The sequence below is a fragment of the Tachypleus tridentatus genome, chromosome 12 (assembly GCF_004210375.1).
Source record: "Tachypleus tridentatus isolate NWPU-2018 chromosome 12, ASM421037v1, whole genome shotgun sequence".
In the NCBI taxonomy this organism is placed as follows: Eukaryota; Metazoa; Arthropoda; class Merostomata; order Xiphosura; family Limulidae; genus Tachypleus; species Tachypleus tridentatus.
In genome coordinates this window covers 130,863,291-130,885,206 of record NC_134836.1, presented here as the reverse complement: position 1 = coordinate 130,885,206, position 21,916 = coordinate 130,863,291, and the positions used below count along the sequence as shown (strand labels likewise).

Genomic DNA, 21,916 nt, shown 5'->3' with positions numbered 1-21,916 from the left:
TAGTGAAATATGATCAGATCATCCTGTACAGTCCTAGTGAAATATGATCAGATCATCCTGTACAGTCCTAGTGAAATATGATCAGATCATCGTGTACAGTCCTAGTGAAATATGATCAGATCATCGTGTACAGTCCTAGTGAAATATGATCAGATCATCGTGTACAGTCCTAGTGAAATATGATCAGATCATCCTGTACAGTCCTAGTGAAATATGATCAGATCATCGTGTACAGTCCTAGTGAAATATGATCAGATCATCCTGTACAGTCCTAGTGAAATATGATCAGATCATCATGTACAGTCCTAGTGAAATATGATCAGATCATCATGTACAGTCCTAGTGAAATATGATCAGATCATGATGTACAGTTCTAGTGAAATATGATCAGATCATCATGTACAGTCCTAGTGAAATATGATCAGATCATCATGTACAGTCCTAGTGAAATATGATCAGATCATCATGTACAGTCCTAGTGAAATATGATCAGATCATCATGTACAGTCCTAGTGAAATATGATCAGATCATCATGTACAGTCCTAGTGAAATATGATCAGATCATCATGTACAGTCCTAGTGAAATATGATCAGATCATCATGTACAGTCCTAGTGAAATATGATCAGATCATCATGTACAGTCCTAGTGAAATATGATCAGATCATGATGTACAGTTCTAGTGAAATATGATCAGATCATGATGTACAGTTCTAGTGAAATATGATCAGATCATCCTGTACAGTTCTAGTGAAATATGATCAGATCATCCTGTACAGTCCTAGTGAAATATGATCAGATCATCCTGTACAGTCCTAGTGAAATATGATCAGATCATCGTGTACAGTCCTAGTGAAATATGATCAGATCATCGTGTACAGTCCTAGTGAAATATGATCAGATCATCGTGTACAGTCCTAGTGAAATATGATCAGATCATCCTGTACAGTCCTAGTGAAATATGATCAGATCATCGTGTACAGTCCTAGTGAAATATGATCAGATCATCCTGTACAGTCCTAGTGAAATATGATCAGATCATCATGTACAGTCCTAGTGAAATATGATCAGATCATCATGTACAGTCCTAGTGAAATATGATCAGATCATCATGTACAGTCCTAGTGAAATATGATCAGATCATGATGTACAGTTCTAGTGAAATATGATCAGATCATCATGTACAGTCCTAGTGAAATATGATCAGATCATCATGTACAGTCCTAGTGAAATATGATCAGATCATCATGTACAGTCCTAGTGAAATATGATCAGATCATCATGTACAGTCCTAGTGAAATATGATCAGATCATGATGTACAGTTCTAGTGAAATATGATCAGATCATGATGTACAGTTCTAGTGAAATATGATCAGATCATCCTGTACAGTTCTAGTGAAATATGATCAGATCATCCTGTACAGTTCTAGTGAAATATGATCAGATCATCCTGTACAGTCCTAGTGAAATATGATCAGATCATCCTGTACAGTCCTAGTGAAATATGATCAGATCATCGTGTACAGTCCTAGTGAAATATGATCAGATCATCGTGTACAGTCCTAGTGAAATATGATCAGATCATCGTGTACAGTCCTAGTGAAATATGATCAGATCATCGTGTACAGTCCTAGTGAAATATGATCAGATCATCCTCTACAGTCCTAGTGAAATATGATCAGATCATCCTGTACAGTCCTAGTGAAATATGATCAGATCATCAGTACAGTCCTAGTGAAATATCAGATCATCGTGTACAGTCCTAGTGAAATATCAGATCATCGTGTACAGTCCTAGTGAAATATCAGATCATCGTGTACAGTCCTAGTGAAATATCAGATCATCGTGTACAGTCCTAGTGAAATATCAGATCATCGTGTACAGTCCTAGTGAAATATCAGATCATCATGTACAGTCCTAGTGAAATATCAGATCATCGTGTACAGTCCTAGTATTCTTGTTGAGAGCACTGTTATGTTCTATTATAAAGAAGTAGTGGTTACACATACCACAATTATCTTTCAAATTGTCTGAATACTGAATACCCAAAGTATAAATTTTTGTATTGATTTGTGTTTGTGGTACAATTGAACAAATGACGCCATATTGTATTTATTATAGGAAGATATACTCATAGGAAGTGTAAGAGTCACAGCGAACAACGGACCTTTTTGTTTTTTGAGTCTGTTTAGATGTTCTTTTAGTTCCTAAAAATGACTTCATGTTGAAATATGTTCGTTTGAAAGCTACTGTTATGACTAATCTTTTAAATTCAGCGAGTACGAAAAGCAAAATATTCCAGTTACTCAAAAACGTTCTGTTCTTATGAGATCATTGTTATGAACTACTATAATTACTCATGAGCCACTGAAAGGAAACTCGTATTTAATGCACACAAATACAAGAACTTGTTATTTATTGAAAGGAAACCACAGATATTGTTTGAAGCTATATTTTCAGTGCTTTACTGTAGATATTAGCTAGGAGATGCCTGATCCAGTAAGTACATTCATATTTAGTACAATAGTTATAAATACTGGATGTGTGTGTGTGTTTTCTTATAGTAAAGCCACATCGGGCTATCTGCTGAGTCCACCAAGGGGAATCGAACCCCTGATTTTAGCATTGTAATTCCGTAGATTTACGGCTGTACGTTTGAGAAGTAATCATATCGGTATTAATTATATATAGTAATAGTTCATGATCGGTAACTTCATTAGCCGTGAACAAGTAAGCTAACTTTTACATTATAGCATCTTTAACACGTAAATGTATTTTGAATATTAAAATATTATTTTTGAACTTAGACCTACAAATGTGTGTTTAATTAAATATAAGTGATTGTGTTGGTAGTTTGTAGGAAACGTTGAGGAAAAAAATAATTTATGTGGACACAATACAAAGTATTCTTGAAATATCCCACCAAATGGGAAAAATAATAGCATGCGTTTCAACAATATGAGTCGATTTTTACCAAGAATATTATTAGTATTAACAGCGGGCCCGCCATAGCCAGGTGGTTAAGGCACTCGATTCATAATCGGAGAGTCACAGGTTCGAATCCCCTTCACACCAAACATTCTTACCTTTTCTGTCGTGGGAGCGTTATCATGTGACGATCAATCCCATTATTTGTTGGTAATATAGTAGCCCAAGAGTTGGCAGTGGGTGGTGATAACTAGTTGCTTTCCCTTTAGTATTACAGTGTAAAATGAGGGACGGCTAAGCCCTCGTGTATCTTTGCGCAAAATTCAAAACAATAAATCAATCAAACAATAACCATGATACCTAACCGAATCGAGGTAAATTTAACTTCAGTTTGAAAAGGTGTAACCCTTGGTCACCGGTAAAGCCGTCAGTTTTTGCGGGTTTTTAGCCGCAGCATAGCGGCTCATAAAAAGGCTTAAGGGTTTTTATTTTTTATTTATTTATTTTCAAGTACAAACCTTTATCTGGTAGCTTCATTATCAATTGACCGGTTTAAGATCTAATTTAAGTACAGTTTTGGACTCTGGAGATCAAACCCTTTCCATTGATCTATTTAAAAATGCTCAAGTTCTCACAAATTAATATATTCTAATCCTGTCTAAAAGAATGTCAAGACCTGCGGCTATTGAAGATTTCCTCTTGTTTATATAGCTGGTTACTACTGTAATCATAAAGTATGAAAAGTGTTCTTACAGAGTATTAGTGCAGTGAAATTGACCCTGAATGTAGTTTTCTGAATAGCGATAAAAACAACAACAATAGCCGCGGCTGTAATAAGATCTCAAATCAGTCAGTAGATGAAGCTATGAACTAAAAGTTTTCAGCTGAAAAACAAAATTGAGGCCATTCCCGAGATCCAGGAATATTTATTTTAAGCAACAAAGGAAGCAAGTTTTAGAAATACTCACATCCTTAAAATTGTAGAAATATCAAATACAATTATATTTTGAAACTTTGTAGAATGGACGGCAACTGCCTGTTGTGGAGACACAAGTGTATAGAACATTTATTAAGTTTCATCATGAATACTGTGCCTAAACAATCTATTAAAGAATACAATTACATTTTATATATAAAATATGGTTCACTATTACTGTTGTAAGACATTACCAAACAAATCGAAGAATGTATGATGCTGAAATGGTTTGTTGAAGTAAGTACGATGCATATTTTATATAATAAAAATGCAGTTAAATATACATATTCAATAACTTTGAAACGTTTGTAATAAGGTAATTACTTTATTTTAGGGTTAATCAATGCTATTAAGCTAATGTAATTTGAGTCAGTATTTACAAACCTGTCTTATTCATTGTAGAAGTAAATGTGGTGTTGGAATATCTGTTATGATATCTGTGAATAATGTACACTTTTAAACAGACACTACAAAACAACAACTTTGTGATGTAGATATCATCTCTTAACTCAAGCCAAATGTTACAAACTGAGCTGTTAACTTATCATTCATTGCCAATTATAAAACATTAAAACGCGCCCTTTATTATTACTGCTACTTAGCTATTTGTCGGTTTAATAAGTTAAGCCACATGGTTACCATAACAATATTATATATACTTGTCTTAGTAATGTTTGTGGTTTTACTCATTAAAACATTTTGAACAAATTTAACATTTTCAGCACACTAATTTTTTATTTATTGTATTTGTATTATAATTATACGAAGTGCTATTCGATATTCACTGTGAAGAATTCGTTATATATTTGTATTTTTAAAATTCACTACCACACCAGTGGACATTCATAACACAGAACAGGATTGTTCTGTTTAATATACGATTGAAAAAACTAACATGAGTGAGTGCATTAATAAACATTATTCACAGAACTTTAATTTTGAAAATAAAGATAGTTTGACAGAAGAATGACTCGGAATATATTTATGTAAGTGATGTCACACTGTTAGCGACAATTTGGCACAATTATATCTAGGTTTGTTATTCCTCAATCTTTTAAATTGACACGATATACGAAGTTATTAGGCCTAACTATTTAAGTATTTTAGTTGTTTCTGTAGTCCATATTTGTAAATGTGTTTTCATTTCAATTTTAACGTGTTACTAACGTGTTGGGACTAATAATTAATTTTATTATTAACGCAGTTTATAATAGTTTATGGTCTAACAACAACAGTACCTAATATTTTCATCTATAGCTGAATGGTCTAACAATAGTAGTAGCTAATATTTCCTCTTACAGTTTAATTTATGCTAGTTTTAAATATAATTTTGAGAAAATAATTGTATTTCAAAAGTATTTTCCCAATATAAGAAAATTCATTTTTTGACATTTCAGAATTCGGACATCTCAAAATTACAACCGTATTTTTCTTTCTTTCTTCATAAGCACTATTTACAGTGTTAACAAAATGTTTCAAATGTTTCGAAAATGTAAAATTTGTTTTTAATACAATTCTTGAACATTGATCGACAACATTAGACAGTTTCGCTGTAGTATATAAAAGCCATAATACCTCGCACTTAATAAATTGAGTGAAATGTGCTTGACATGTGGTTGGGAGATGCAATTAATCCGATAAGGAGTCCACTGAATTAAGAGGTTTTTTGCCCAACTGCTGCTCAGTGATAAACCAAGTCTATCTGTAGACAGCTTAGTAATTTCGAAGCGCAGACCAAGGGGTGATTACCACAGTCTTTCTGGCAAAATTGGACATGAAGAAGCAAAATATATACTGATGTGAGATACCTGAAGCTAATTTTATTTTCAACAAGCATACTGTGTTGCAATGAAAGGATATTTTTACGTTGGTTGTATTTGAAATAATAGTGGATAAAACATCTATCTTATTAAGTTGTATATAACAAATGAAGAACAGTTGAGTAGCTGTTGGTGCAAGACTGAATAAGTAATATTAGTGAATAATATGAAATAAAAAAGAACTTCAACATTACATGTTCATATTATTGTAATAGTTTTTGTTTTTGGTGATGCTGTGGATTATTGGAGAAAATTGTTGAGAAAAATGCAAATTATAAACCAATTGATGATAAAACAAATAATTTCTATGGTTAAAATACCACATGTTAGCTCAACAAAAATTGATTGATAAGCCTAACTACACATTTTAACAACAGTCATAACTTACTAACTAGCCTTTCTTTTGTAACCTATAACTGATTGATCTAACAACTGTACCTAATATTTTCACCTATAGCTGAATGGCCTAACAACGGTAGTACCTAATATGTTAATCTATAGCTGAATGGTCTAACAACAGTAGTACCTAATATGTTAATCTATAGCTGAATGGTCTAACAACAATAGTACCTATTATTTTATTCTATAGCTGAATGGTCTTACAACAGTAGTACCTAATATGTTAATCTATAGCTGAATGGTCTAACAACAATAGTACCTATTATTTTATTCTATAGCTGAATGGTCAAACAACAGTAGTAGCTAATATGTTAATCTATAGCTGAATGGTCTAACAACTGTAGTATCTAATATTGTAATCTATAGCTGAATGGTCTAACAACTGTAGTATCTAATATTGTAATCTATAGCTGAATGGTCTAACAATTGTAGTATCTAATATTGTAATCTATAGCTGAATGGTCTAACAACTGTAGTATCTAAAATTGTAATCTATAGCTAATTGGTCTAACAACTGTAGTATCTAAAATTGTAATCTATAGCTAATTGGTCTAACAACTGTAGTATCTAAAATTGTAATCTATAGCTAATTGGTCTAACAACTGTAGTATCTAAAATTGTAATCTATAGCTAATTGGTCTAACAACTGTAGTATCTAAAATTGTAATCTATAGCTTTATGATCTAACAACAATAGTCCTGAATTACTATAATCTATAGCTTTATGGTTTAGCAACAATAGTCCTGAATTACTATAATCTATAGCTTTATGGTTTAGCAACAATAGTCCTGAATTACTATAATCTATAGCTTTATGGTTTAGCAACAATAGTCCTGAATTACTATAATCTATAGCTTTATGGTTTAGCAACAATAGTCCTGAATTACTATAATCTATAGCTTTATGGTCTAACAACAATAGTCCTGAATTACTATAACCTATAGCTTTATGGTCTAACAGTAGTCCTGAATTACTATAATCTATAGCTTTATGGTCTAACAACAATAGTCCTGAATTACTATAATCTATAGCTTTATGGTCTAACAACAATAGTCCTGAATTACTTCTCTTTGTTTTTCATATTTACCAAGATTGTTAAGGATGTTTTAAATAAAAGAATTATGGTTGACGGGGTATTACTCAAGAGCTGTTCAGGTCATTAATATAAACAATCAACAACTAAGAGACCTCTCTCTATGTTGAAAGTAGCTACCTATCATAACTAAACCAATTACTTGTCTCCTTATTTATGTTGTTTGATTGTTTCATGCTTCAAGATACTGTGAGTCAAATAGATTATATAACATCATTTCATATAGTTGAGTAATAAAGCCGTTAGAGAGTATACAACAGATTCTGATAACACATTCTTCCTTTCAAGAAAAAACTACAAGTAACAGAATATCATTTTGATCAAAGTATATCCAAGTGTGGTGATTTTTTATGTGCTTCATCATGTAACACAAGGGATGTATACATGTGTCTCTTTGTCTTCTTGTAATAATATAGTATTTATTTTGTTTATGTACTTCATCATGTAACACAAGGGATGTAGACATGTGTCTCTTTGTCTTCTTGTAATAATATAGTATTTATTTTGTTTATGTACTTCATCATGTAACACAAGGGATGTATACATGTGTCTCTTTGTCTTCTTGTAATAATATAGTATTTATTTTGTTTATGTACTTCATCATGTAACACAAGGGATGTAGACATGTGTCTCTTTGTCTTCTTGTAATAATATAGTATTTATTTTGTTTATGTACTTCATCATGTAACACAAGGGATGTAGACATGTGTCTCTTTGTCTTCTTGTAATAATATAGTATTTATTTTGTTTATGTACTTCATCATGTAACACAAGGGATGTAGACATGTGTCTCTTTGTCTTCTTGTAATAATATAGTATTTATTTTGTTTATGTACTTCATCATGTAACACAAGGGATGTATACATGTGTATCTTTGTCTTCTTGTAAAAATATAGTATTTATTTTGTTTATGTACTTCATCATGTAACACAAGGGATGTATACATGTGTCTCTTTGTCCTCTTGTGATAATATAGTATTTATTTTGTTTATGTACTTCATCATGTAACACAAGGGATGTATACATGTGTCTCTTTGTCTTCTTGTAATAATATAGTATTTATTTTGTTTATGTACTTCATCATGTAACACAAGGGATGTATACATGTCTCTTTGTCTTCTTGTAATAATATAGTATTTATTTTGGTTATGTACTTCATCATGTAACACAAGGGATGTATACATGTGTATCTTTGTCTTCTTGTAATAATATAGTATTTATTTTGTTTATGTACTTCATCATGTAACACAAGGGATGTATACATGTGTCTCTCTGTCTTCTTGTAATAATATAGTATTTATTTTGTTTATGTACTTCATCATGTAACACAAGGGATGTATACATGTGCCTCTTTGTCTTCTTGTAATACTATAGTATTTATTTTGTTTATGTACTTCATCATGTAACACAAGGGATGTATACATGTGTCTTTTTGTCTTCTTGTAAAAATATAGTATCTATTTTATTTATGTACTTCATCATGTAACACAAGGGATGTAGACATGTGTCTGTCTGTCTTCTTGTAATAATATAGTATCTATTTTGTTTATGTACTTCATCATGTAACACAAGGGATGTAGACATGTGTCTCTTTGTCTTCTTGTAATAATATAGTATTTATTTTGTTTATGTACTTCATCATGTAACACAAGGGATGTATACATGTGTCTCTTTTGTCTTCTTGTAATAATATAGTATTTATTTTGTTTATGTACTTCATCATGTAACACAAGGGATGTAGACATGTGTCTCTTTGTCTCTTGTAATAATATAGTATTTATTTTGTTCATGTACTTCATCATGTAACACAAGGGATGTATACATGTGTCTCTTTGTCTTCTTGTAATAATATAGTATTTATTTTGTTTATGTACTTCATCATGTAACACAAGGGATGTATACATGTGTCTCTCTGTCTTCTTGTAATAATATAGTATTTATTTTGTTTATGTACTTCATCATATAACACAAGGGATATATACATGTGTCTCTTTGTCTTCTTGTAATAATATAGTATTTATTTTGTTTATGTACTTCATCATGTAACACAAGGGATGTAGACATGTGTCTTTTTGTCTTCTTGTAATAATATAGTATTTATTTTGGTTATGTACTTCATCATGTAACACAAGGGATGTAGACATGTGTCTCTGTCTTCTTGTAATAATATAGTATTTATTTTGTTTATGTACTTCATCATGTAACACAAGGGATGTAGACATGTGTCTCTGTCTTCTTGTAATAATATAGTATTTATTTTATTTATGTACTTCATCATGTAACACAAGGGATGTAGACATGTGTCTCTGTCTTGTAATAATATAGTATCTATTTTATTTATGTACTTCATCATGTAACACAAGGGATGTAGACATGTGTCTTTTTGTCTTCTTGTAATAATATAGTATTTATTTTGGTTATGTACTTTATCATGTAACACAAGGGATGTAGACATGTGTCTCTGTCTTCTTGTAATAATATAGTATCTATTTTTAATTTATCCATTATTATGTATGTATGAAAATTTCACCTAACTTGTGGTCCAGAAACTATTAAATTGAATTTGTTGTAGCTGTCTTTGTTTTGTTTTGTTTTTGTTAGTCTTAAAGTGATAATACTTGTTTTCTCTGTGGTAAGTATTGCTGTAATGTTGTACATTGTCAAGAATGTATCCTTCAGCTGTTATTCAGGTGATATCTCAAGGCCTTGGTGATGTTTGAGTTTAACAATCAGTCTTGTGGGTAGTTTTAATTGTTCTATATAAATACAGTGTGTCTTTTGAAACAAGGAAAGTTGGATTTAGTCAGTCTAGAAGAAGAACATGCAATTTAAATAAAGAATCCACTAACATTGGCAGTCTCTCATTACATCAAAAACAAATGAATACAGTCTTTATAATTGTGAATTAATAATGTCTTTTTCTCATGACCATTAATAAGAGGATAATATTACTCTGTGTAAAATATCCTAATAGAATCTCCTGTTACTTTGTGGACGTGTTCTGCTGCTTTTAACTAAATTGAATTTTGCTTTGTGGATGTTTTCATATGGATGGATGGTTTTAGCTAAAATTTCATTTGATTTAGATACTTGGAGAACTCTGCTTACAAAAAGTCCATTGCAAAAACATAATTTTTTTACATCTTATCAGGGTGTGGATAATGAATCAAGTCATAAGACAGCAGGTGCAGCAAAACAGAATATTCCAAAACCTTCCCCATGTATGGACAGTTACAGATTGTCTATGGCCAACTTAGAATGTAAGTTTAGACTGGACTATGTGTGACATCTGGTTTTAAATAGTCGATGATCGTGAGAAGTATAAGTGGAAGAGAGAACAGTTTATTGTCCTGTGTGTGGTTTGTTTGATTTGTATTGATAATTCTTATCACTTTATTGGTTTTTAACATCATGGTTATATTTTAAAGCTGTTTTACTGTTAGTTTCAGCCCATTGTAATCTGTTTAAAGTTACTTTTTAACATCATGGTTATATTTTAAAGCTGTTTTACTGTTAGTTTCAGCCCATTGTAATCTGTTTAAAGTTATTTTTTGACCTCATGATTATATACTCTTCAAAAAAAGAAACTCAAAAGGCAAAATTTGAGACATATTGTTAACAAGTTTATTCCGGGTAGTTCTGTATGACATGTGTGAAACTTTGCACATTCACTGCTGAACATCCAGAGTCTGTAAAGGCAAAGTCCACGCTCACTAGTTGACGTTTAACGTCACTCAACGTCAATAATGAGTATGCCCCCATGAGCATCAATAACTGCTTGGCATCTCCTGCCCATGGAAGCGATGAGATGACGAATCACATCCTGTGGAATGGCTGTCCACTCAGCCTGCAAAGCTGCTGCAAGCTGAGGTAGAGTCTGCGGTTGAGGTTGTCGCTGTCGCAGACATCGGTTCAACTCGTCTCAAAGATGTTCAATGGGGTTTAAAATCTGGTGATCTGGAGGGCCAGGGAAGAACGTTGATGTTGTGGTGTCTCAAGAAGACAGTGGTGAGTCGGGCTGCGTGAGGACGGGCGTTGTCATGTTGAAAAACGTCGTTGACGTTCACCATGATGGGTTGCACATGGGGCCTAAGAATCTCGTCAACGGTTGCGTACGGTATGATCGGAAATCCTACGCAGCCCTGGTATGGTTGAGGCAGTAGACGTCGCAGTAGTCATCCTATCTCGAAGGTGACATAACCAGATGTAGCGATCTTGTGCGGGCGTGGTCACACGAGGTCTGCCAGATCGTGGACGGTCACAAGTTGATCCATGTTGTTGGTGACGATTCCATAGCCTTGTGATGGTGCTTGGGTGGACATTCACAGCTCTGGCAACATCTGATCGAGATTCGCCTGCTTCCAAGCGACCAATGGCGTTGTTGCGTTGTGCTTCAGTCAGTCTTGGCGTAACTGTATTGTATGTCGGTGGCTTAACACTGAGCTATGGAAACCGAGAACCTGTCTCTTTTATAGGGATTTTGCACATGTTGCACTTGCAGAACATGCAGATCTCAAACAAATTTATTGGACACGAATGCATTTTGGCGAAAAATCCGATGTTTTCCTCCGTTTTCAAAGTGTACAACTTTTATTGTCATTTTGGTCTGACAATCAGTGCCTTAACACGTGTAACATCACATACTCTGACCTTGTAACGTTATTACATATATTTTTCTTTAAAATAACAAAAATATCCCTTTTACGTTTCTTTTTTTGAAGAGTATATTTTAAAGGTGTTTTACTGTTAGTTTCAGCCCATTGTAATCTGTTTAAAGTTACATTTTAACATCATGGTTATATTTTAAAGCTGTTTTACTGTTAGTTTCAGCTCATTGTAATCTGTTTAAAGTTACTTTTTAACATCATGGTTATATTTTAAAGGTGTTTTACTGTTAGTTTCAGCCCATTGTAATCTGTTTAAAGTTACATTTTAACATCATGGTTATATTTTAAAGCTGTTTTACTGTTAGTTTCAGCTCATTGTAATCTGTTTAAAGTTACTTTTTAACATCATGGTTATATTTTAAAGGTGTTTTACTGTTAGTTTCAGCCCATTGTAATCTGTTTAAAGTTACATTTTAACATCATGGTTATATTTTAAAGCTGTTTTACTGTTAGTTTCAGCCCATTGTAATCTGTTTAAAGTTATTTTTTGACATAATCTCCATATTTAGAAATGATACATTTAACAATATTTTTCTATTTCACAAGATATTTTATTCTTTAAAAAATAACCATCTAATTATTTCTTTTTGTACTTACTTACTGTCCAGCTAGCCAGGATGGACAGCTTGATGCAATATTAGGAGACCTTTGTGCCCTTGGATCCACTTTTAACAAAGAAATGCCTAGAGGTCATGCCAGAAGTGTTTCAGGAGTGGCCGAAAGCTTGAGAGTATCAAACCATGCTACTGGAGTGACTCCAGAATGTCATGGTGCTGTACATCATCTCTCTCATCATTACAGTTCTGTGGGATCCAAGTTTGAGACTCAAGAAGATATATTGGAAAGGGATGAAGGGAGACAAGTTCAAAAACAGGAGTTTAAGCTCAGAACTGACAGCCCAGATAATGATTCAGCCTTTTCTGATAATGTTTCAATGTTGTCCTCAGGATCTTCAGCTTCTTCAGGAGGTGGGGCCATCAGAAGTGATGCTATGTATGGACAGAGTGTTCATGTACCCTCACAGGTATCACTTGTATGTGTTTTGTGGTTGATTGAAGTGATGCTGTGTATAAACATTGTTCATATACCCTCATTGTATCACTTACACACTGCTGGCCAAAATCTTAAGGCCAGTAAACATAAAGAAAAAAATATGCATTTTGTTTTGTTAGACCCAACCTCTTATTTGAGTAGAGCTTTGAAAGATGAAAATAATAAAAGGGAACATAAAAATAAAAAACATTTTTAGCATTTAATAGACAAAATGTGAACACTATGAAATTAGCCTAAATACTAGCTGGTCAAAAGTTTAAGACCATACTGAAACGAAGCATTAATTGGTAAACATGTAACAAAATTTAGTCATTTCTGTTTAATCAATAGCATTGTCAACATCTTCCACTGACATCTCCTGTGTTACATTGGGTAAAAACATGGCAAAGGCTAAAAAGTTGGCAGAGTTTGAATGTGGCAGAATTGTTGAGCTGCAAAAGCAAGGTTTCTCTCAACTTGCCATCGCTGGTGAGATTGGGCATAGTAAAACTGCTGTTGCAAATTTCTTAAAAAATCCTGAGGGATATGGAACTCACTGCTGAGACTGTTTAGGACTTCTTTTGGGTAGGGACATAAACTTTGACCAGCTAGTATTTAGGCTAATTTCATAGTGTTCACATTTTCCCTATTAAATGCTTAAAAAAGTTTTTTATTTTATTTTCCCTTTTCTTATTTTAATCTTTCAAGCTCTACTCAAATATTTAGTGGAATTTAACAACACAAAATGCATATTTTTTTCTTTATGCTCATTGGCCTTAAGATTTTGGCCAGCAGTGTATGTGTTTATATGGTTGAATGATGTGCTGCTATGTATAGACAGAGTGTTCATATACCCTCACATTTATCACTTATATGTGTATATGTGGCTGAATGAAGTGATGGTGTGTATAGATAGTGTTCATGTACCCTCACATGTGTCACTTATATGTGTTTATATGGTTGAATGAAGTGATGCTGTTTATAGATAGTGTTCATGTACCCTCACAGGTATATGGTTGAATGAAGTGATGCTGTGTAAAGAGAGTGTTCATGTACCCTCACAGGTATATGGTTGAATGAAGTGATGCTGTTTATAGACAGTGTTCATGTACCCTCACAGGTATTACTTATGTATGTTTATATGGTTGAATGATGTGATGATGTTTATAGACAGTGTTCATGTACCCTCACAGGTATTACTTATGTATGTTTATACGGTTGAATGATGTGATGCTGTTTATAGACAGTGTTCATGTACCCTCACAGGTATTACTTATGTGTGTTTATATGGTTGAATGATGCAATGCTGAATATTTTTTATCAAGGTAAGTAGAAATCAGAATATAAAGAACTACATTAACATACAATGTGGAGAAGTGTATCATATTGGTGTTTCATGATAAACTTAACATGTAACATACATTAACATACAATGTAGAGAAGTGTATCATATTAGTGTTTTGTGACAAACGTAACATGTAACATACATTAACATACAATGTGGAGAAGTGTATCATATTAGTGTTTCGTGATAAACTTAACATGTAACATACATTAACATACAATGTGGAGAAGTGTATCATATTAGTGTTTTATGATAAACTTAACATGTAACATACAATAATATACAGTGAAGAGAAGTATATCATATTAGTGTTTTATGATAAACTTAACATGTAACATACATTAACATACAATGTAGAGAAGTGTATCATATTAGTGTTTGATGATAAACTTAACATGTAACATACATTAACATATAATGTGGAGAAGTGTATCATATTAGTGTTTCATGATAAACTAAACATGTAACATACATTAACATACAATGTGAAGAAGTGTATCATATCAGTTTTGTGATAAACTTAACATGTAACATACATTAACATACAATGTGGAGAAGTGCATCATATTAGTGTTTCGTGATAAACTTAACATGTAACATACATTAACATACAATGTGGAGAAGTATATCATATTAGTGTTTTATGATAAACTTAACATGTAACATACATTAACATACAATGTGGAGAAGTGTATCATATTAGTGTTTTGTCATAAACTTAACATGTAACATACATTAACATACAGTGTGGAGAAGTGTATCATATTAGTGTTTTGTGATAAACTTAACATGTAACATACATTAACATACAATGTGAAGAAGTGTATCATATTAGTGTTTCATGATAAACTTAACATGTAACATACAATGTGGAGAAGTGTATCATATTAGTGTTTCATGATAAACTTAACATGTAACATACAATGTGAAGAAGTGTATCATATTAGTGTTTCGTGATAAACTTAACATGTAACATACACTAACATACAATGTGGAGAAGTGTATCATATTAGTGTTTCATGATAAACTTAACATGTAACATACATTAACATACAATGTGGAGAAGTATATCATATTAGTGTTTCATGATAAACTTAACATGTAACATACACTAACATACAGTGTGGAGAAGTATATCATATTAGTGTTTCATGATAAACTTAACATGTAACATACAATGTGAAGAAGTGTATCATATTAGTGTTTCATTATAAACTTAACATGTAACATACATTAACATACAATGGAGAAGTGCATCATATTAGTGTTTAGTGATAAACTTAACATGTAACATACACTTAACATACAATGTGGAGAAGTGTATCATATTAGTGTTTCGTGATAAACTTAACATGTAATATACATTAACATACAATGTGGAGAAGTGTATCATATTAGTGTTTCATGGATAAACTTAACATGTAACATACATTAACATACAATGTGAAGAAGTGTATCATATTAGTGTTTCATGATAAACTTAACATGTAACACACATTAATATACAGTGAAGAGAAGTATATCATATTAGTGTTTCATTATAAACTTAACATGTAACATACATTAACATACAATGCGGAGAAGTGCATCATATTAGTGTTTCGTGATAAACTTAACATGTAATATACATTAACATACAATGTGGAGAAGTGTATCATATTAGTGTTTCGTGATAAACTTAACATGTAACATACATTAACATACAATGTGAAGAAGTGTATCATATTAGTGTTTCATGATAAACTTAACATGTAACACACATTAATATACAGTGAAGAGAAGTATATCATATTAGTGTTTCATTATAAACTTAACATGTAACATACACTAACATACAATGTGGAGAAGTGTATCATATTAGTGTTTCATGATAAACTTAACATGTAACATACATTAACATACAATGTGGAGAAGTATATCATATTAGTGTTTCATGATAAACTTAACATGTAACATACACTAACATACAGTGTGGAGAAGTATATCATATTAGTGTTTCATGATAAACTTAACATGTAACATACAATGTGAAGAAGTGTATCATATTAGTGTTTCATTATAAACTTAACATGTAACATACATTAACATACAATGCGGAGAAGTGCATCATATTAGTGTTTCGTGATAAACTTAACATGTAACATACACTAACATACAATGTGGAGAAGTGTATCATATTAGTGTTTCGTGATAAACTTAACATGTAATATACATTAACATACAATGTGGAGAAGTGTATCATATTAGTGTTTCGTGATAAACTTAACATGTAACATACATTAACATACAATGTGAAGAAGTGTATCATATTAGTGTTTCATGATAAACTTAACATGTAACATACATTAACAATATACAGTGAAGAGAAGTATATCATATTAGTGTTTCATTATAAACTTAACATGTAACATACACTAACATACAATGTGGAGAAGTGTATCATATTAGTGTTTCGTGATAAACTTAACATGTAATATACATTAACATACAATGTGGAGAAGTGTATCATATTAGTGTTTCGTGATAAACTTAACATGTAACATACATTAACATACAATGTGGAGAAGTGTATCATATTAGTGTTTCATGATAAACTTAACATGTAACATACATTAACATACAGTGTGGAGAAGTACATCATATTGGTGTTTCATGATAAACTTAACATGTAACATACAATGTGGAGAAGTATATCATATTAGTGTTTCATGATAAACTTAACATGTAACATACATTAACATACAGTGTGGAGAAGTGTATCATATTAGTGTTTCATGATAAACTTAACATGTAACATACAATGTGAAGAAGTGTATCATATTAGTGTTTCGTGATAAACTTAACATGTAACATACACTAACATACAATGTGGAGAAGTGTATCATATTAGTGTTTCATGATAAACTTAACATGTAACATACATTAACATACAATGTGGAGAAGTATATCATATTAGTGTTTCATGATAAACTTAACATGTAACATACACTAACATACAGTGTGGAGAAGTATATCATATTAGTGTTTCATGATAAACTTAACATGTAACATACAATGTGAAGAAGTGTATCATATTAGTGTTTCATTATAAACTTAACATGTAACATACATTAACATACAATGTGGAGAAGTGCATCATATTAGTGTTTCGTGATAAACTTAACATGTAACATACACTAACATACAATGTGGAGAAGTGTATCATATTAGTGTTTCGTGATAAACTTAACATGTAATATACATTAACATACAATGTGGAGAAGTGTATCATATTAGTGTTTCGTGATAAACTTAACATGTAACATACATTAACATACAATGTGAAGAAGTGTATCATATTAGTGTTTCATGATAAACTTAACATGTAACACACATTAATATACAGTGAAGAGAAGTATATCATATTAGTGTTTCATTATAAACTTAACATGTAACATACACTAACATACAATGTGGAGAAGTGTATCATATTAGTGTTTCATGATAAACTTAACATGTAACATACATTAACATACAATGTGGAGAAGTATATCATATTAGTGTTTCATGATAAACTTAACATGTAACATACACTAACATACAGTGTGGAGAAGTATATCATATTAGTGTTTCATGATAAACTTAACATGTAACATACAATGTGAAGAAGTGTATCATATTAGTGTTTCATTATAAACTTAACATGTAACATACATTAACATACAATGCGGAGAAGTGCATCATATTAGTGTTTCGTGATAAACTTAACATGTAACATACACTAACATACAATGTGGAGAAGTGTATCATATTAGTGTTTCGTGATAAACTTAACATGTAATATACATTAACATACAATGTGGAGAAGTGTATCATATTAGTGTTTCGTGATAAACTTAACATGTAACATACATTAACATACAATGTGAAGAAGTGTATCATATTAGTGTTTCATGATAAACTTAACATGTAACATACATTAATATACAGTGAAGAGAAGTATATCATATTAGTGTTTCATTATAAACTTAACATGTAACATACACTAACATACAATGTGGAGAAGTGTATCATATTAGTGTTTCGTGATAAACTTAACATGTAATATACATTAACATACAATGTGGAGAAGTGTATCATATTAGTGTTTCGTGATAAACTTAACATGTAACATACATTAACATACAATGTGGAGAAGTGTATCATATTAGTGTTTTATGATAAACTTAACATGTAACATACATTAATATACAGTGAAGAGAAGTATATCATATTAGTGTTTTATGATAAACTTAACATGTAACATACATTAACATACAGTGTGGAGAAGTATATCATATTAGTGTTTGATGATAAACTTAACATGTAACATACATTAACATACAGTGTGGAGAAGTATATCATATTAGTGTTTCATGATAACCTTAACATGTAACATACATTAACATACAATGTGGAGAAGTGTATCATATTAGTGTTTCATGTTATGTCTGACAGCAGTTTGTTACAACTGTTTTCTTGTGACATCTGAAGAAATATTTCTTGTGTTTGCTAATAGAAAATAATCAATTATTAAATATTGATAATATCTGAAGGATGCTCAACACCGAAGAAAATCAGAAAGAATCAAGCTTGCCACAGAAAACATCCAGGAGTCAAATACTAAAAAAGTGAGTTTCAGATTGTTGGTAATTTTGACATAAACTTTAAGCTAAATGATATTTATCATTTTATGTTGTGTTACATATGGTGTGGTATTTGAGACCACTAGAAGGTAGTCTGTGTATTCAAACTTTAACTTCTATGCCTTCATTGCTCTGGCAGGTATCTTAAATGAAATGATTTATTAAAATATTAAGTTAGTGAAAATGCTATAATTCTGTGTTTCCAAAGGTTGTGATAGTTGTTAGAAACTTTCCTTGGTCATATCAGATGTGGCCTTAGATTTGTATGTAAAGTTAAATTAAAGAATTACTTTCATAGTAAATACAACTTGTTTCAATAGCTTAGATTTTCATATCTTGTAAAATAACAAGTGTTAAATATTGTTTTCATGTAACTGCATATTCTGTATTCTTTGACAGCACTTATATTTTTGTTCAGTTCTAACACTACCTCAGAATTTCAGTCAAATACTATATAACTTATTATTTACTCTATCTTTCACTTGGCATTCTCTTTATTATGTTCACCTTTCTTATGTTGAGCTGACTTGTCTACTTGTCATTTTGTCATGAGAGGTGGTTCACCTTTCTTATGTTGAGCTGGCTTGTCTACTTGTCATTTTGTTATGAGAGGTGGTTCACCTTTCTTATGTTGAGCTGACTTGTATATTTGTCATTTTGTTATGAGAGGTGGTTCACCTTTCTTATGTTGAGCTGACTTGTCTATTTGTCATTTTGTTATGAGAGGTGGTTCACCTTTCTTATGTTGAGCTGACTTGTCTATTTGTCATTTTGTTATGAGAGGTGGTTCACCTTTCTTATGTTGAGCTGACTTGTTTACTTGTCATTTTGTTATGAGAGGTGGTTCACCTTTCTTATGTTGAGCTGACTTGTCTACTTGTCATTTTATTATGAGAGGTGGTTCACCTTTCTTATGTTGAGCTGGCTTGTCTATTTGTCATTTTGTTATGAGAGGTGGTTCACCTTTCTTATGTTGAGCTGACTTGTCTACTTGTCATTTTGTTATGAGAGGTGGTTCACCTTTCTTATGTTGAGCTGACTTGTCTACTTGTCATTTTGTTATGAGAGGTGGTTCACCTTTCTTATGTTGAGCTGGCTTGTCTATTTGTCATTTTGCTATGAGAGGTGGTTCGCCTTTCTTATGTTGAGCTGGCTTGTATATTTGTCATTTTGTTATGAGAGGTGGTTCACCTTTCTTATGTTGAGCTGGCTTGTATATTTGTCATTTTGTTATGAGAGGTGGCTCACCTTTCTTATGTTGAGCTGACTTGTCTATTTGTCATTTTGTTATGAGAGGTGGTTCACCTTTCTTATGTTGAGCTGACTTGTCTATTTGTCATTTTGTTATGAGAGGTGGTTCACCTTTCTTATGTTGAGCTGCCTTGTTTACTTGTCATTTTGTTATGAGAGGTGGTTCACCTTTCTTATGTTGAGCTGGCTAGTCTACTTGCCATTTTGTTATGAGAGGTGGTTCACCTTTCTTATGTTGAGCTGGCTTGTCTACTTTTGACAAATGTTTACTTTTAAACATTTCTATTGTCTGTTAGATTAACTATTTTTGATAGAGATTAGTTTCAGGTTGATTGACTCTTCACATTTTGTTATTTATAGAAGTAATCTTATTTGAAAGCATTACAAAAAATTATTTTAAAAACACACTCTCATAAATCTTCAAATTACTGTGTTTGGTATGTATTAATCATCAGTGAATATGTGCTCTTTAAATACAACTTTCCCACTCTTGTGACTCATGGAAAACACACAGGTATATCCAAGGTACATTTTGTTGATTTACATTGTTATAGGGTAACATTTAGCTGACAGTTTTTGAACCTGAATATAAATATTCTTTTCTCCAACAAAATAAGTCCCCTGCTGGGATAGTTGTAAGTCTATAGAGTTACACTGCTAAAATCAGATGTTTGATTCCTGTCGGTGGACAGAGCAGATAGCCAGATGTGGCTTAGTTATAAGAAAAACCAACTGACCGAACAAAATAAAATATTCATTTCAATTACATTCTGGTCTTTAATATTTTTATCAAGTATTAAAACTGTCAATGTGGTTCTTAAGTAGAAACTTGAAATGTAAATATTTTCATGGTGACAAGTTTAATGTTTTCAAAAGATTTCTAATATAACATGAGTTTGTGTCATGTTATTTGAAAATACAAAGTAATAAATATCTGCCCAGTTCTTATTAGCCCATGTTGTGTGATGCATGTAGAGTATTTATATAATGATTTTGTAACAATATTTAGATATGTAAACATCTATGAAATTATAGACACTTGTTTTGGTTTCTTCACAGCTGTTTATCAAAGCATACACTGATGATGGTCGTGCCAGAAGCTTACTGGTTGATGAACGGATGACGGTGGCTCACGTGTGCCGAATTTTATCTGAAAAATGTTGCACCAAAATGGATCCTCATTGGGTTGTTGTTGAACGAAATTATGACTTACACTTAGGTATACACCCACTTAGTTGTACTTCCACTTATATATGCATCAACTTAGGTGTACGTCCATTTTCTTATAAATAGCCAAAAAATAGAAGTTTAATTTAGGATCTCAGTTCTATAACACTGATAGTCACACCATTCTGTTACTGTGTACGTAACACTGATAGTCATGTCATTCTGTTACTGTGTATGTAACACTGATAGTCATGTCATTCTGTTACTGTGTATGTAACACTGATAATCACACCATTCTGTTACTGTGTATGTAACACTGATAGTCACACCATTCTGTTACTGTGTATGTAACACTAATGGTCATGTCATTCTGTTACTGTGTATGTAACACTAATGGTCATGTCATTCTGTTACTGTGTATGTAATACTGATAGTCACACCATTCTGTTACTGTGTACATAACACTGATAGTCATGTTATTCTGTTACTGTGTATGTAATACTGATAGTCACACCATTCTGTTACTGTGTATGTAACACTGATAGTCACACCATTCTGTTACTGTGTTGGTAA

The 21,916-nt window shown here is 31.8% G+C and overlaps 1 protein-coding gene across 3 annotated transcripts in view; it reads left to right on the top strand.

Moving 5' to 3' along the window:
- The window catches only part of LOC143234703 (amyloid beta A4 precursor protein-binding family B member 1-interacting protein-like), a 63,298-nt gene that overhangs the window by 31,768 nt on the left and 9,614 nt on the right, over positions 1-21,916 (top strand). For 2 of the 3 annotated variants that reach the window (XM_076472259.1, XM_076472261.1), the window contains exons 2-5: positions 10,369-10,477; positions 12,493-12,908; positions 18,836-18,910; positions 21,236-21,395. In XM_076472259.1, coding sequence (XP_076328374.1) covers positions 10,369-10,477; positions 12,493-12,908; positions 18,836-18,910; positions 21,236-21,395 — 760 coding nt within the window. Of the gene's footprint in view, positions 1-10,368; positions 10,570-12,492; positions 12,909-18,835; positions 18,911-21,235; positions 21,396-21,916 lie in introns of all 3 variants that reach the window. The other variant, XM_076472260.1, reaches the window with a different exon arrangement.